Source organism: Jaculus jaculus, chromosome 19 (assembly GCF_020740685.1).
Source record: "Jaculus jaculus isolate mJacJac1 chromosome 19, mJacJac1.mat.Y.cur, whole genome shotgun sequence".
NCBI classification, from domain to species: domain Eukaryota; kingdom Metazoa; phylum Chordata; class Mammalia; order Rodentia; family Dipodidae; genus Jaculus; species Jaculus jaculus.
Genome location: NC_059120.1, coordinates 38,926,990 through 38,940,791, shown reverse-complemented (window position 1 = coordinate 38,940,791; position 13,802 = coordinate 38,926,990). Strand labels below are relative to the sequence as shown.

At 40.0% G+C, this 13,802-nt stretch overlaps 1 protein-coding gene across 9 annotated transcripts in view; it reads right to left on the bottom strand.

Annotated features, from left to right (window-relative positions):
- The window catches only part of Phtf1 (putative homeodomain transcription factor 1), a 59,614-nt gene that overhangs the window by 31,257 nt on the left and 14,555 nt on the right, over nucleotides 1-13,802 (bottom strand). For 8 of the 9 annotated variants that reach the window (XM_045138609.1, XM_045138611.1, XM_004667553.3 and 5 more), the window contains one exon: nucleotides 13,294-13,452. In XM_045138609.1, the coding sequence (XP_044994544.1) occupies nucleotides 13,294-13,418 (125 nt within the window). In that variant the 5' untranslated portion in view covers nucleotides 13,419-13,452. Of the gene's footprint in view, nucleotides 1-13,293; nucleotides 13,453-13,802 lie in introns of those variants that run through there. The other variant, XM_045138613.1, reaches the window with a different exon arrangement.

The following is a 13,802-nucleotide window of genomic DNA, read 5'->3' as shown; positions in this document are numbered from 1 at the left end:
ATGTGGGTAAGTGGGCAGAGTGCTTGCCTAGCATGCATGAAGCCCTGAGTTTGATCCTCAGAACCACATCAAACCACAGGTTGTATGCATACCTGTTATCTTAGCACTCAGGAAGTAGAGACAGAAACACCAGAAGTTTAAGGTCATCCACAGATACACAGCAAGTTCAAGGCCAGCCTAACTAGATGAGTCCCTGTGTCAAAAATAAATAACAGGCTGAGATGTCCAGGTCACAGCATTGGCCACAAGCATGAGGGCTGAAGGCCAGACACCATGGGAGTTCAACTCCCCAGGGCCCACCCCGATGGACATGACCACACACCCTGGAATCCCAGTCCTGCAGGGTACAGAGATCACTGGACTCAGCTCATGAAAGTCGTACATAATGACTTCACTACAGAAAACAAAGATAGTATCTTCCTCAGCAAAAAAAAAAAAAAAGCATCAAGTTGGAACTCCTGGGAAAGATGGCGGCAAGAACCATGCCAAACCAGCCTAGGGAGAGATTTAAGCAAAACCCCAGCAAAATATACTCTTCTTCTGAAAAGTGAGGGAGTATAGGTTAGTCTTAGACACAATGGAGAAGCCAGAGAGACCTAGACCACCAGAAAGGAAGAAAACAGCTAGAGTCCCACCGGGGTGCTCGCAGGCCGAGACTGCACTCCACACCCGCCCAGCGCCACCCCACCAGGTGTGCCAGGCGGCAGCAGCAGCAACAGAGCAAGCAACAATTTTTTCAACTTCATCAACCTTCTTGCAAAGTTAAATCTTAAGGAAAGACAGCTGAGATTAACTAAAGAGCTACTGAAAGTGCGAGCAACTCCAGAAGGCTGAACACTCCTGTGCCCCACCATCAGAACCGGAGCCTCCAGCCTTCCGCCCGCAGTGGCAGCACAGCCAGCAGAGCAGAGCAGAGGCACAGCTGCACGGCACAACACGGAGGGACTGAGGCGGGCACTCAGCTTTGGTGAAACTGGAAGCCACCCCGAAAGGTAACAAGGCGGACTGACAAAAAAATTTTTTTTTTAAAAAGTACACAAGCCTGCACTGCAAGAGCTAATGTCACTTTCCTTGTCAGGGCAGATTATGGGGTATATATTCTTGCTTGGCTTTACCATTTTCAAATAACCTGTACTTGGGGGTTGAATACTGTTGCCTTTGATGCTTTCATATGTATATGCAGGGCCTTTGTTTTTTGCTTCTGTCATTATTGGAGGCAGGGTCTGACCCAGATCCAGGTAGACCTGGAACCCAATTCAGAACAGAAATCTCAACCTCCCAGCTGACAAGATTAAGGGTGTAGAACAACACACACCCTTGGGGATTTTGGCTTTATATGACTGTTTTAATCCCCGGTTTTTATTGACTGTGTATGTTACTTGGTTAAAGTTTAGAATCTGCCAGTGAATTATTCCACCCAGCCCACGAGAATACTTCATTAGCAAGCAAACTCAACACCTAGGATTATTCTGTGGCTTGATTGGGGGACAACAGCTACACCTGGCACCTTGAACTCATATCCTGAGGATATATAGAGGTATGCTGCCACATCTGGGAACACAGCAGATAAGTAGAAAATCCAAGCATCAAATCAATTCAGGATGCAAAAGTTGCTACAATATAATACAGGAAACTCAAAGAATCAAGACAATACAGTCCCACCAAAAACTATAAATCCATCAGAAATCATCACCAATGAGACTGTTTTAGATGAAATGCCTGACAAAGATTTCATGAAAATGATGGTATCTATGCTCAAAGAAATCAGAAAAGAAATGAAATGAATCAATGAGGAAAACAAAGGAATTAAAGAAGAAAACAAACTTCTGAAAGAGAACACAGGAAATAAGCTCAATGAAATAAAGAGGACATTACAAGACATGAGTAAGGAAATAGAAATACTGAAGAAAATCCAGGATCTGAAGAATACAGTCAATGAAATAAAAAATTTTAAAAATTTTAAAAATTAAAAAATTAAAAATAAAACCTCTGTGGAAAGTCTCATCAGTAGAATGGATGAAGGAGAGAGCAGAATATCTAAACTAGAAGACCGGGTGGTAGATCTAATACAGTCTAACAAAGAGAAAGACAAGCTAATAGCAAGGTATGTATGGGAATTTCAAGATATCCGGGACACTAAGAAAAGATCAAACGTAAGAATTCAGGGTATGGGCTAGGGAGGTCCCTGGTGCCCCCAAAACACTATAGGCCATTGCTGAGGCCCTTGGTTTCCCACCAGGAATAGATGGTAAGACCCTATTGCTAAAGACTGCACATACTTGGGCTGCAAGGCCTCTGAGAAATCCTGCTGGAACTGAGCTGATAACCTCCTCCATGTAGACCAGCTGACAGAAAGCTGGAAGAAGCCATTCTGCATGCAGTTCAATGGGAGAAAGAGATACCACCAGTGAAGATACTCAACAGTGGGTGGACACTGCAAGCTTTATATTTGGCCAGCCAGGCCAAATGAGCCAATGGGTGCAATGGTGGAAAACAACTGCCCTCTAATTGGACTGGAGGCCGGCTCCATGGGAGGAAATACTTCCTTAATACTGAAAACTTAAAGCAGGGGTAGTCATAAGTCCTAGGGGTGTAACATCTGCTACTAACTGGCTAAATGTATATACTATGCTTATCAAACTGCCCAGTAAGCACTTCTCTTAATGTTCATACCCTTATATTAATGCTACTCTCACATTTTGCAGAGAATCTTCTCTTTTCAGATGGCAGTGACCTTGGGATGACTAAGAAGACATCATGGTACTAGAAAGAAGTGATAGGAGTGCTCAGTACTGCAATATCTCTATCACACCTTCCAGGGTCTATTGTGGAAGAGGTGGTGGAAAGAATGTAAGAGCCAAAGGAGGGTAGGACTCCTTACAACGTGCTCCTCCAGACATAAAATGGCCTGGATATCCACGACCTCACAGTGCCTGACACTACCTACAGAAGACCATCATAATAGGAGAAAAAGATGATGACATCAAAATAAAAGAGAGACTAAATAAAAGAGAGGATATGATGGAGAATGGAATATCAAAGGGAAAAGTGGGGGGAGGGAGGGTATTACCATGGGATATTTTTTATAAATCATGGAAATTGTTAATAAAAATTTGAAAAGAAAAAAAAAAGAATTCAGGGTATGGGCTGGAGAGATGGCTTAGTGGTTAAGCACTTGCCTGTGAAGCCTGAGGACCCAGGTTTGAGGCTCGGTTCCCTAGGACCCACATTAGCCAGATGCACAAGGGGGCGCACACATCTGGAGTTTGTTTGCAATGGCTGGAGGTCCTGGAGCGCCCATTCTCTCTCTCTATCTGCCTCTTTCTCTGTCTGTCGCTCTCAAATAAATAAACAAAAATGATAATAATTAAAAGTATTCATCAAGGCCACCCTGAGATGACAGAGTTAATTCCAGGTCAGCCTGGACCAGAGTGAGACCCTACCTCGAAAAACCAAAAAAAAAGAAAAAAAGAATTCAGGGTATAACAGATGAAGAAGAATTTCAATCCACAAGCTCAATAGGTGTTTTCAACAAAATCATAAAAGAAAATTTTCACCAAATTAGGACAGAAAAGCCAATGCAGATAATAGAAGCTTTTAGAACACCAAATAAACAAAACTTGGAAAGAACCCCTCCTCGCCATATTATAGTTAAACTACTAAACATACAAACCAAAGAAAATATATTGAAAGAAGTTAGAAAGAAAAAGCAAGTCACCTGCAAAGGCAAGGCCACCAGAATAACTGCAGATCACTCAACACAAAGTTTAAAAGCCAGAAGGGCTTGGAAAGATATATTCCAAGTTCTGAAAGAGAACAACTGTCAACCAAAATTACTTTACCTGCAAAGCTATCTATCCAAATTGATGGAGAAATAAGGACATTCCACAACAAAAACAGGCTAAAGGAGCTTATAACAACTAAACCAGCTCTAAAGAAAATACTTGAAGGATGGGCTGGAGAGGTGGCTTAGCGGTTAAGCGCTTGCCTGTGAAGCCTAAGGACCCCAGTTCGAGGCTCGGTTCCCCAGGTCTCACGTTAGCCAGATGCACAAGGGGGCGCACGCATCTGGAGTTTGTTTGCAGAGGCTGGAAGCCCTGGCGTGCCCATTCTCTCTCTCTCCTTCTATCTGTCTTTCTCTCTGTGTCTGTCGTTCTCAAATAAATAAATAAAAATTTTAAAAAAAAAGAAAATACTTGAAGGAATTCTTAATGCCAAAGAGAAAGCAAAACACACACAGGAGGAAATAGGAAAAAATAAGCCACACTCAAATAACAGATAAAACAAATGAGTAAAGGGAAACAGAAAGCACTACAAAATAAGAAGAATGGCAAGAATAAATGCATACCTTTCAATAATAACTCTTAATATCAATGGCTTCAATGCACCATCCAAAAGACACAAGCTTGCAGACTGGATTAAAAGGCATGATCCTGCCATTTATTGCCTCCAGGAAACTCATCTCTCAATCAAAGATAGACACTGCTTTAGGGTGAAAGGATGGAAAATGGTATTTCAAGCAAATGGGCCTAGGAAACAAGCAGGGGTTGCTTTCCTAATATCTGACAAGACAGACTTCAAACCAACATTAGTAAGGAAAGATAAAGGAGGTCACTTTATACGGATTAAAGAAACACTCCAGCAGGAGGACATTACAATCCTAAACATATATGAACCTAATATGGGGGCTCCCAGTTTCATCAAACAAACACTATTGTACTTAAGGTCACAGATAACATCAAATGCAATTGTAGTGGGACACTTCAACACCCCATTCTCATCAACTGACAAGTCATCCTGGCAAAAAATAAACAGAGACATCTGAATTAAATGATGTCATGGAACAAATGAACCTAACAGATATCTACAGAACATTCCATCCAAATGCTGCAGAATATACATTTTTCTCAGCAGCACATAGAACATTCTCTAACATAGACCATATATTAGGATACAAAGCAAATCTCCACAAATATAGGAAAACTGAAATAATCTCTTGTACTCTATCTGACCACAATGGGATTAAACTGCAAATCAACAACCAAAAAAGCTACAGAGCATACAGAAATTCATGGAGACTAAACGGTACACTATTGAATGATCAATCAAATGATGATAATACAACATTCCAAATGGGACACAATGAAGGCAGCCTATGAGGGAAATTTATAGCTCTAAGTGCCTATATTAAGAAAGTAGAGAGTTCACAAATAATTTAATGCTTCACCTTAAGGCCTTGAAAAAAGAAGAACAAGGCAAACCAAAAATCAGTAGATGAGAAGAAATCATAAAAATTAGGGTGGAAATTAATGAAACAGAAACCAAAACCAAAAAAAATCCAAAGAATCAATGAAATAAAGAGCTGGTTCTTTGAAACGATAAACAAGATTGACAAACCCTTAGCAAATTTGACCAAAAGAGAGAAGAGACAATTAATAAAACTAGAGATGAAAAAGGCACCAATACAACAAATACCAAAAAAATTCAGACAATTATAAGGACATACTTTAAGATTATATATACCTCTTTGATGGAGAATGGAATTTCAAAGGGGAAAGTGGAGGGGGGAGGGAATTACCATGGGAATTTTTTTTTTATAATCATGGAAAATGCTAATAAAAATTTTAAAAAAGAAAATAAAGAAGGCATAAGAAGGTTTAAAAAAAGAATATATATACCTCTAAGTTTGAAAACCTGAAAGAAATGGGTGATTTCCTTGATATATGGATGACATATCAAAATTAAATCAAGATGAGATAAACCATTTAAATAGACCTATAACAAGTACAGAGATCCAAGCAGTTATAAAAAAAAATCTCTCAACTAAAAATTAAAGCCCAGGAAAAAATAAACCACACTCAGGCCCAGATGGATTCACTAGCGAATTTTACCAAACCTTAGTGGAAGAACTAACACCACTGCTTCTCAAACTTTTCCATAAAATAGAAAAGGAAGGAATTCTACCAAACTCCTATGAAGCCAGCATCATCCTCCCACCAAAATCAGGCAAAGACAGAACAAAAAAAGAAAATTACAGACCAATCTCCCTCATGAACATAGATGCAAAAATTATGAATTGTCAAACAGAATACAAGAATATATCAGAGAGATTAATCACCCCAACCAAGTTGGTTTTATCCCAGGGATGAAGGAATGGTTCAACATATGCAAATCAATAAGTGTAATACATCATCATATAAATGGTCTGAAGGACAAAAATCACATGATCATCTCAATAGATGCAAAAAAGGCACTCAATAAAATCCAACACCCTTTCATGGTAAAAGTATTACAGAAACTAAGAATAGAAGGAACATATCTCAACATAAAATAAAAGCTATTTTCCACTAAATTCAGGAACAAAACCAAGGTGTTTACTTTTATTTAATATAGTACTGGAAGTCTTAGCTATAGCAATAAGGCAAGAGACACTCATAAAAGGGATACAAACTGAAAAGCAAGAGATCAAATTATCATTATTTGCAGATGATATGATTTTATACATAAAAGGCTCTAAACTCCACCAGCAAACTGTTAGAACTGATAAACACTTTTAGCAACATAGAAGGATACAAAATAAATACACAGAAATCAGTAGCTTTCCTGTAGGCTAATAACAAATATGCGGAGAATGAAATCAAGGAATCTCTCCCATTCACAATTGCCTCAATAAATAAAGAAAGAAAGAAAGAAAGAAAGTACCTTGGAATAAACTTAACTAAGGAAGTGAAGGATCTCTACAATGAGAACTTTAAAACACTCAAGCAAGAAATTGAAGAAGACACAAGGAAATGGAAAGACATCCATTAAAATTCTGATGGCATTTTCAGTGCCAGGGATGGGATACCTCCAGTGAGTTGTTGGCCAGGGAGGTCTCTGATGCCCCCAAAACATTATACTCCATTGCTGAGGTACTAGGTTTCCCACCAGGAATAGATGACAAGACCCTATTGCTGAATACACCACATACTTGGGCTGCAAGGCCACTGAGAAATCATGCTGGAACTGAGCTGATAACCTCCTCCATGGAGACCAGCTGACAGAAAGCTAGAAGAAGCCATTCTACATGTAGTTCAATGGCAGAAAGAGATGCCACCAGTGAAGATAGTCAACAGTGGACATTGCAAGCCTTATAATTGGCCAGCCAGGCCAAATGAGCCAATGGGTGCAATAGTGGCACGTCTGTCATGGTAGAAACCAACTGCCCTCCAATTGGACCAGAGGCCCGCTTCATGGGAGGGAATATATCCCATATACTGAAAACTTAAAACAGGGGTGGTTATGAGCCTTAGGGGTGTAACATCTGCTGATGTCTGGAAAAAATGTATATACTATGCTTATCAAACTGCCCAGTAAGCACTTCTCTTAATATTTATACCCTTATATTAATGCTACTCTCACTTTGGGTAAAGAATCTTCTCTTTTCAGATGGCAATGACCTTGGGACAACTCAGAAGGTATCATAGTGCTGGAAAGAAGTGACTGGAGTACTGAGTAACATCTCAATCACACTTCCAAGGCTCAGGGTCTGATGTGGAAGAGGTGGCGGAAAGAATGTAAGAGCCAAAGGAAGGGTAGGATTCCTTACAACATGCTCCCTCCAGACATAAAATGACCTGGATATCCATGACCTTATAGTGCCTGACACTACCTACACAAGAACATCATAAGAGGAGGAAAAGATCATGACATCAAAATAAGAGAGAGACTGATTGAGATGGGTAGGGGATATGATGGAGAATGGAATTTCAAAGGGGAAAGTGGGGGGGGGGAGGGTATTACCATAGGATTTTTTTTATAATCATGGAAAATGTTAATAAAAATTGAGAAAAAAATAAAATAAATAAATAATAAATAAAATTCTTCATAGGAATAGAAAAAAAATCCTAAAATTCATTTGGAAGCACAAAAAAAATAGTTGAATACCAAAACTATTTTGAGCAACAAAAATAAGGCTGTGGTATCTCCACACCCGATTTTAAGCTGTATTACAAAGCCATAGAAACAAAAACAGCATGGTATTGGCACAAAGACAGACATGTAGATCAATGGAACAGAACAGAGGACCCAGATGTTAATCCAGGCAGCTACAGCCATCAGATTTTTGACAAAAATGCCAAAAATATTCATTGGAGAAAAGACAGCTGCTTCAATAAGTGGTGCTGGGAAAACTGGATATCTTTATGTAGAAAAATGAAAATAGATCCTTGTCTTTCTCCATGCACAAGAATCAAATTCAAGTGGATCAGGGACCTTAATATCAGACCTGAAACCTGAAATCGATAGTGGAAAAGGTAGGGGAAACCCTTCAATATATTGACATAAGTAACAACTTTCTGAATATAACCCCAATTGCTCAGAAAATAAAACCACTGATCAACTACTGGGATCTCATGAAATTACAAAGCTTTTGTACAGCAAAGGACACTGTGAATAGAGCAAAGAGACAATCTACAGAATGGGAGAAAATCCTTGTCAGCTACACATCTGACAGAGGATTAATATCCAGAATATACAAAGAACTCCAAAAACAGAACAATAAGAAATCAAACAGCCCAATCAAAAAATGGGCTTTATACATACACCAGGGGGTGCATATGTCTCGAATTCATTTGCAGTGGCTGGAAGCTATGGCATGCCCATTCATTCTCTCTGTCTCTCTCCCTCCCTCCCTTTCTCTTTCTCTCTCTCTCTCTGTCTGTCTGTCTGTCTGTCTGTCTCTGTCAGTCTCAAATAAATAAATAAAAATAAACAAAAACATTTTTTAAATGGGCTGTAGAACTAGAAAGTTCTCATCAGAAGAAATATAGATGGCATATAAACATCTAAAAAGTGTTCTACATCCTTAACCATCAGAGAAATGCAAATTAAAACTACCTTGAGATTCCATCTCTCACCCATCAGAATGGCTACCATCAAGAAAACAAATGATGAAAAATGTTGGCGAGGATGTGGTAAAAGGGGAACCCTTCTGCACTGTACAACCATTGTGGAAATCAGTGTGGAGGTTCTTGAGACAGCTAAAAATAGATTTGCCATATGATCCAGCTATAGCATATATCCTAATGACTCTTCTCATTACCTTAGAGGTACTTGCACAATAGCTAGGAAATGGAACAAACATAGATGTCTATCCACAGATGAATGGATAATAAAGATGTGGTATATCTACACAATAGAGTTCTATTCATCAGTAAAGAAAAATGAAATTTGCAGGGAAGTAGATGGATCTGGAAAGGATTATACTAAGTGAGGTAACCCAGGCCCAGAGAGCCAAATGTCACATGTTCTCTCTTACATGTGGATCCTCACTACAAATGTATAGACAAAGGCCCATAAGCTAGAAAAAGGTTGTAATGGAGGGAGCAGAGGGAAGATCTTAAGGGGATGGCATTGTATATATATGTAAGTAGAAGAACAGATTCCAGGGAGGGGAAAGGCCTAAGTGAGGTCAGGGGAAGAAATTGTATAAAAGGAAGGTGGGAGGGGAGGGTCCATCAAAATTCAAGATATTCTGAATAAGACATATGAAAATCCACTTTCTTAAATAATGGCATATCCAGAAGCCATAGATTGTTACTAGAAAATTTTCAGTGCCAGGGATGGGATATCTTCGAGTGAGTTGTTGGTCAGCAAGGTTCCTGTGGCCTCCAAAACATTAGAGGCTGTTGCCAAGGCCCTTGGTTTCCCATGAGAAAGAGATGGTAAGATCCTATTGCTGAAGACTTCACATGCCTGTGCAGCAAAGTCACTGAGAAATCAAGCTGGTGCTGAGCAGAAAACCTTTTCCCTGTAGACCAGCCAAGTGAAAGCTGGAAAAAGCTGCACTTTATGCAGTCTTCTGGTAGACAGAAGTCATCAGCGGTGAAAACAGTGGACACTGGACACCTCAAATTTGGCCAGACAGGCCAAATGAATGAATGAGTGCAATAGTGGCATGTCAGCTCTGGGGAAAACCAACTGCTCTCTAATTGGACTGAAGGCCCACTCTATGGGAGGGAATATATGCCTGGTACTGAAAACATAATCAAAAGCCTATGGCAGGGGAGGTTATGAGCCTTAGGGGTATGAAGCCTACTCTTGTCTGGATAAATGCATATATTACTCTCATGAAATTTCCCTGAAAGCACTACCATTTAATGTTCATATTCATATATTAATGCTACTCTCACTTCTGGTTAGAGAAGCTTCTCTTTTCAGATGGCGATGACCACTGGGATGACCCAAAAGGCAACATAGTGCTGAAAAGAAGGGATGGAGGAATGTCCAGCACTAAAGCGTCTCACACCCTCCAAGGCTCAAGGCCCATTGCGAAAAAGGTGGCAGAAAGAATATAAGAGCCAAAGGAAGGGTACCACTCCTTACATACAACTGTCTAGACAGAATTTGGCCTCAATATCCAAGACCTCACAGTGCCTAGCAATACACACACAAGACCCTCATAATAGGAGAAAAAGATGATGACATCAAATTAAAAGAGAGATTAATGGAGAGAGGGAGGGGATATGATGGAGAGCAGAGTTATGAAGGGGAAAGTAAGGAAGAGAAGAGGAGGGAAATACCATGGTTTGTTGTCCATAAGTATAGAAGTTGTCAATAAAAAATATGTATTTTTAAAAGCATCAAATAAATATATCTTTAGCATATACAGTGTGTGGTGCTTTTGAATGCAATGTTCCCATAGCCTCGCATGTGTATGATCAAGTTTTCTACTTAGTCCCCACCTAGTACAGTGCTTGGGAAGTGGAGCCCTGCTGGAAGAAGTGTGTCACCAAGGGCAGACCGTGGAGTTAAGGCTAGCCCTGTTTGTTCTGAGTCAGTGCATGCTTGCTGGTGCTTGCTGTGTTGTCTCTCTGCTGTGGATGTATTATGAAATGCACCAGCCTTTTCCACTATGATGAAGGTTCCCCTGGAAACCATGTGCCTGAAATAAATCCATTCCTCTCATAAGCTGCTTTTGGTCAGGTGTCTGTACCAGAAACAAGAAGGTAACAACTGCAACAGTGTTAGAATGTTTGATTTGAAAAACTGCTGTTTGGGTTGAGAAGATAGCTCAATGATTAAAAACACATGCTGCAAAGCCTACTGACCCAGGTTCAGTTCCCAAGTCATCCGCATAAGCCAGCTGCGACGTCTTCCCTGGCAATCTAAATGTTAGGATTTGACGCTCACACTACATAAGCCAGATGCAAAAAGAGGCACATCTCACATTCATTTGCTGAAGCAAGAGGTCTTGGTGAGCATGCATGCATGCATGCATGCATACATACATACATACATACATACATAAAAATAAATAAAAAAGAGGGCTGGAGGGCTGGAGAGATGGCTTAGCAGTTGCCTGTGAAGCCTAAGGACCCCGGTTCGAGGCTCGGTTCCCCAGGTCCCACATTAGCCAGATGCACAAGCCAGATGCACAAGGGGGCGCACGCATCTGGAGTTCGTTTGCAGAGGCTGGAAGCCCTGGCGCGCCCATTCTCTCTCTCTCCCTCTATCTGTCTTTCTCTCTGTGTCTGTCACTCTCAAATAAATAAATAAAAAATTTCAAAAAAAAAAAAACACCTTTGAAAAAAAAAAAAAAAGAGGGCTGGAGAGATTGTTTAGTGGTTAAGGCACTTGCCTGCAAAGCCAAAGGACACAGATTCGATTCACCAGGACCCATGTAAGCCAGATGCACAAGGTGGTTACATGCATCTGAAGTTCATTTGCAGTGGCTGGAGGCCCTGGCATGTCCATTCTCTCTTTCTGTCTGCCTCTCTCTCCCTCTCTCTCTCTCAAATAAATAAATAAAATTTAAAAATATATTTAGAAAAAAGAAAGGGTAGAGAGATGACGAGCAGTTAAAGGTGCTTGTATTCAAAGGCTGATGGCCTAGGTTTGATTTCCTAGTACCTGTGTAAAGCCAGCACAAAGTGGCATATGCATCTGGAGTTCATTTGCAGCAAGAAGCCCTGGAGCTCCCATTCTCTCCTGTATCTTTCTCTCAAATAAATAAACATTTTAAAGAAGAGCCAGCCATGGTAGCACATGCCTTTAATCCCAGCACTCAGAAGGCAGAGGTAGAAGGATTGCCATAAATTCACGGCCATCGTAAGACTACATAGTGAAATCCAGGTCAGTCTGGGCTAGAGTGAGACCCTACCTTGAAAAACAAAACAAACAAACAAAAAAACTACTGTTCGATGATCTGCTGACATGAATTTCATAAAAGGTAATTAAATAAAATTTGCCTAAAGATTATGACAAATTTTTCCAGCCCTAATATGTGTCTGTAGTTTGGCACTAGTCTTTATGCAAAGTACCATTCTCACATTGAGTTAGAAAATGAAAATGCCAACCAACTCTGAAAAACTGAAGATGCACTACATCCTGCAGGATCAAATATTCCACCAAGATTTCAGTCACATTACAAGTTGTTTTTTTTTTTTTTTTTTTAAAAATCAGGCTTAAGCATGAGAGCCTCTCAGGCCAGAGACCACTTGAGTTTAACTCCTCAGAATTCACGTCCAAAAAAACTGAATATGGCTATAAAGGACTACAATCCCAGCCCACAGGGGGTTGAGACCAGAGAATGGCTGAAGCTCACTGACAGACAGCAGCTCTGGGTGGGAGGAGAGACCTATCTCAAGGAAATATGCAGATAAGTAGTAAGAGTATACCTCTGCATGCACACGCACGTGACACACACACCCACATACATACACACACCACACCCACAGATGCCAGAAAAATTAAATAAGTAAAAATAAAATTAAAAATTCTGTATTTAAAAATCCATCTCAGGCTAGAGGGATGGCTTAGCCGTTAAGGTGCTTCTCTGCAAAGCCCAAGGACCCAGGTTCGATTCCCCAGAACCCATGTAAGCCAGATGCACAAGGTGGCACTGCATCTGGAGTTCGGTTGCAGTGGCTAGAGGCCCTGGCATGCCCATCCTCTCCTTCACTCTCACAAATAAATAAATAATAAATAAATATTTTTTAATCCATCTCAGTATGAAATTTTTTTAATTTAGAAAAATAGAAAAAATGCTTTTATCTTTAATAGGAAAATTATATGTATACCAAAGAATTGTTTTAAAATAAATTTCATTATAATTTATTATCAATAAATACTTTATATAGCTATATAACCAACGTGGTATAAACTTTCTTGGTTGAAAAGAGTCACAAGTGAAAAGAATTTTAAAAACCCTCTTTAAGGCACCAAAGAAAAAGAGAAGGGAAAGGACAGTAAGCCTTCATTATGTAACAGCAGAAAGCAATTGTCAGAGTTCATTCCCACTTCCCCAGTTACCTTGCATGAGGTAAAGCAGTAGCAGCCAAACAAAGATTCTTAGAGAGGTAACCTGAATCCACCAACTGCTGAACAGTGGGAAAAACACAACTCGAACAAGCCCCTTCCGAGTCAGAGATGTCCATGGAATCTCAGGCTTGGCTTTAGCAAATGTTGAGCCTTTGAGCATACAATAAAACAGAATTAAGAAACCTTTATATGCATCACACCTGTGACCACTTGTCATAATACATCAAACAGGTACAGCAAAAATTAGGGATGACCTGCTTAGCTAAGACAGAAGCAAGACCTCAATAAGATGATCTCACTTTAGATTGTAGAACCGGAGCTCAAAGTAACTCAGGGGTAGCTGTACTGTCAACAATGACACAACAGCAGGTGTCCAAGCCCATCTCTTTCATCTTTATGAAAACCATGCAATTCATATACCCACATGGCACGAAGGCAAAGGGGAAAAAGTGCTAAAATCTATATGATGAGGAAAAATGTTACTCTTGGCAATTAAAGTA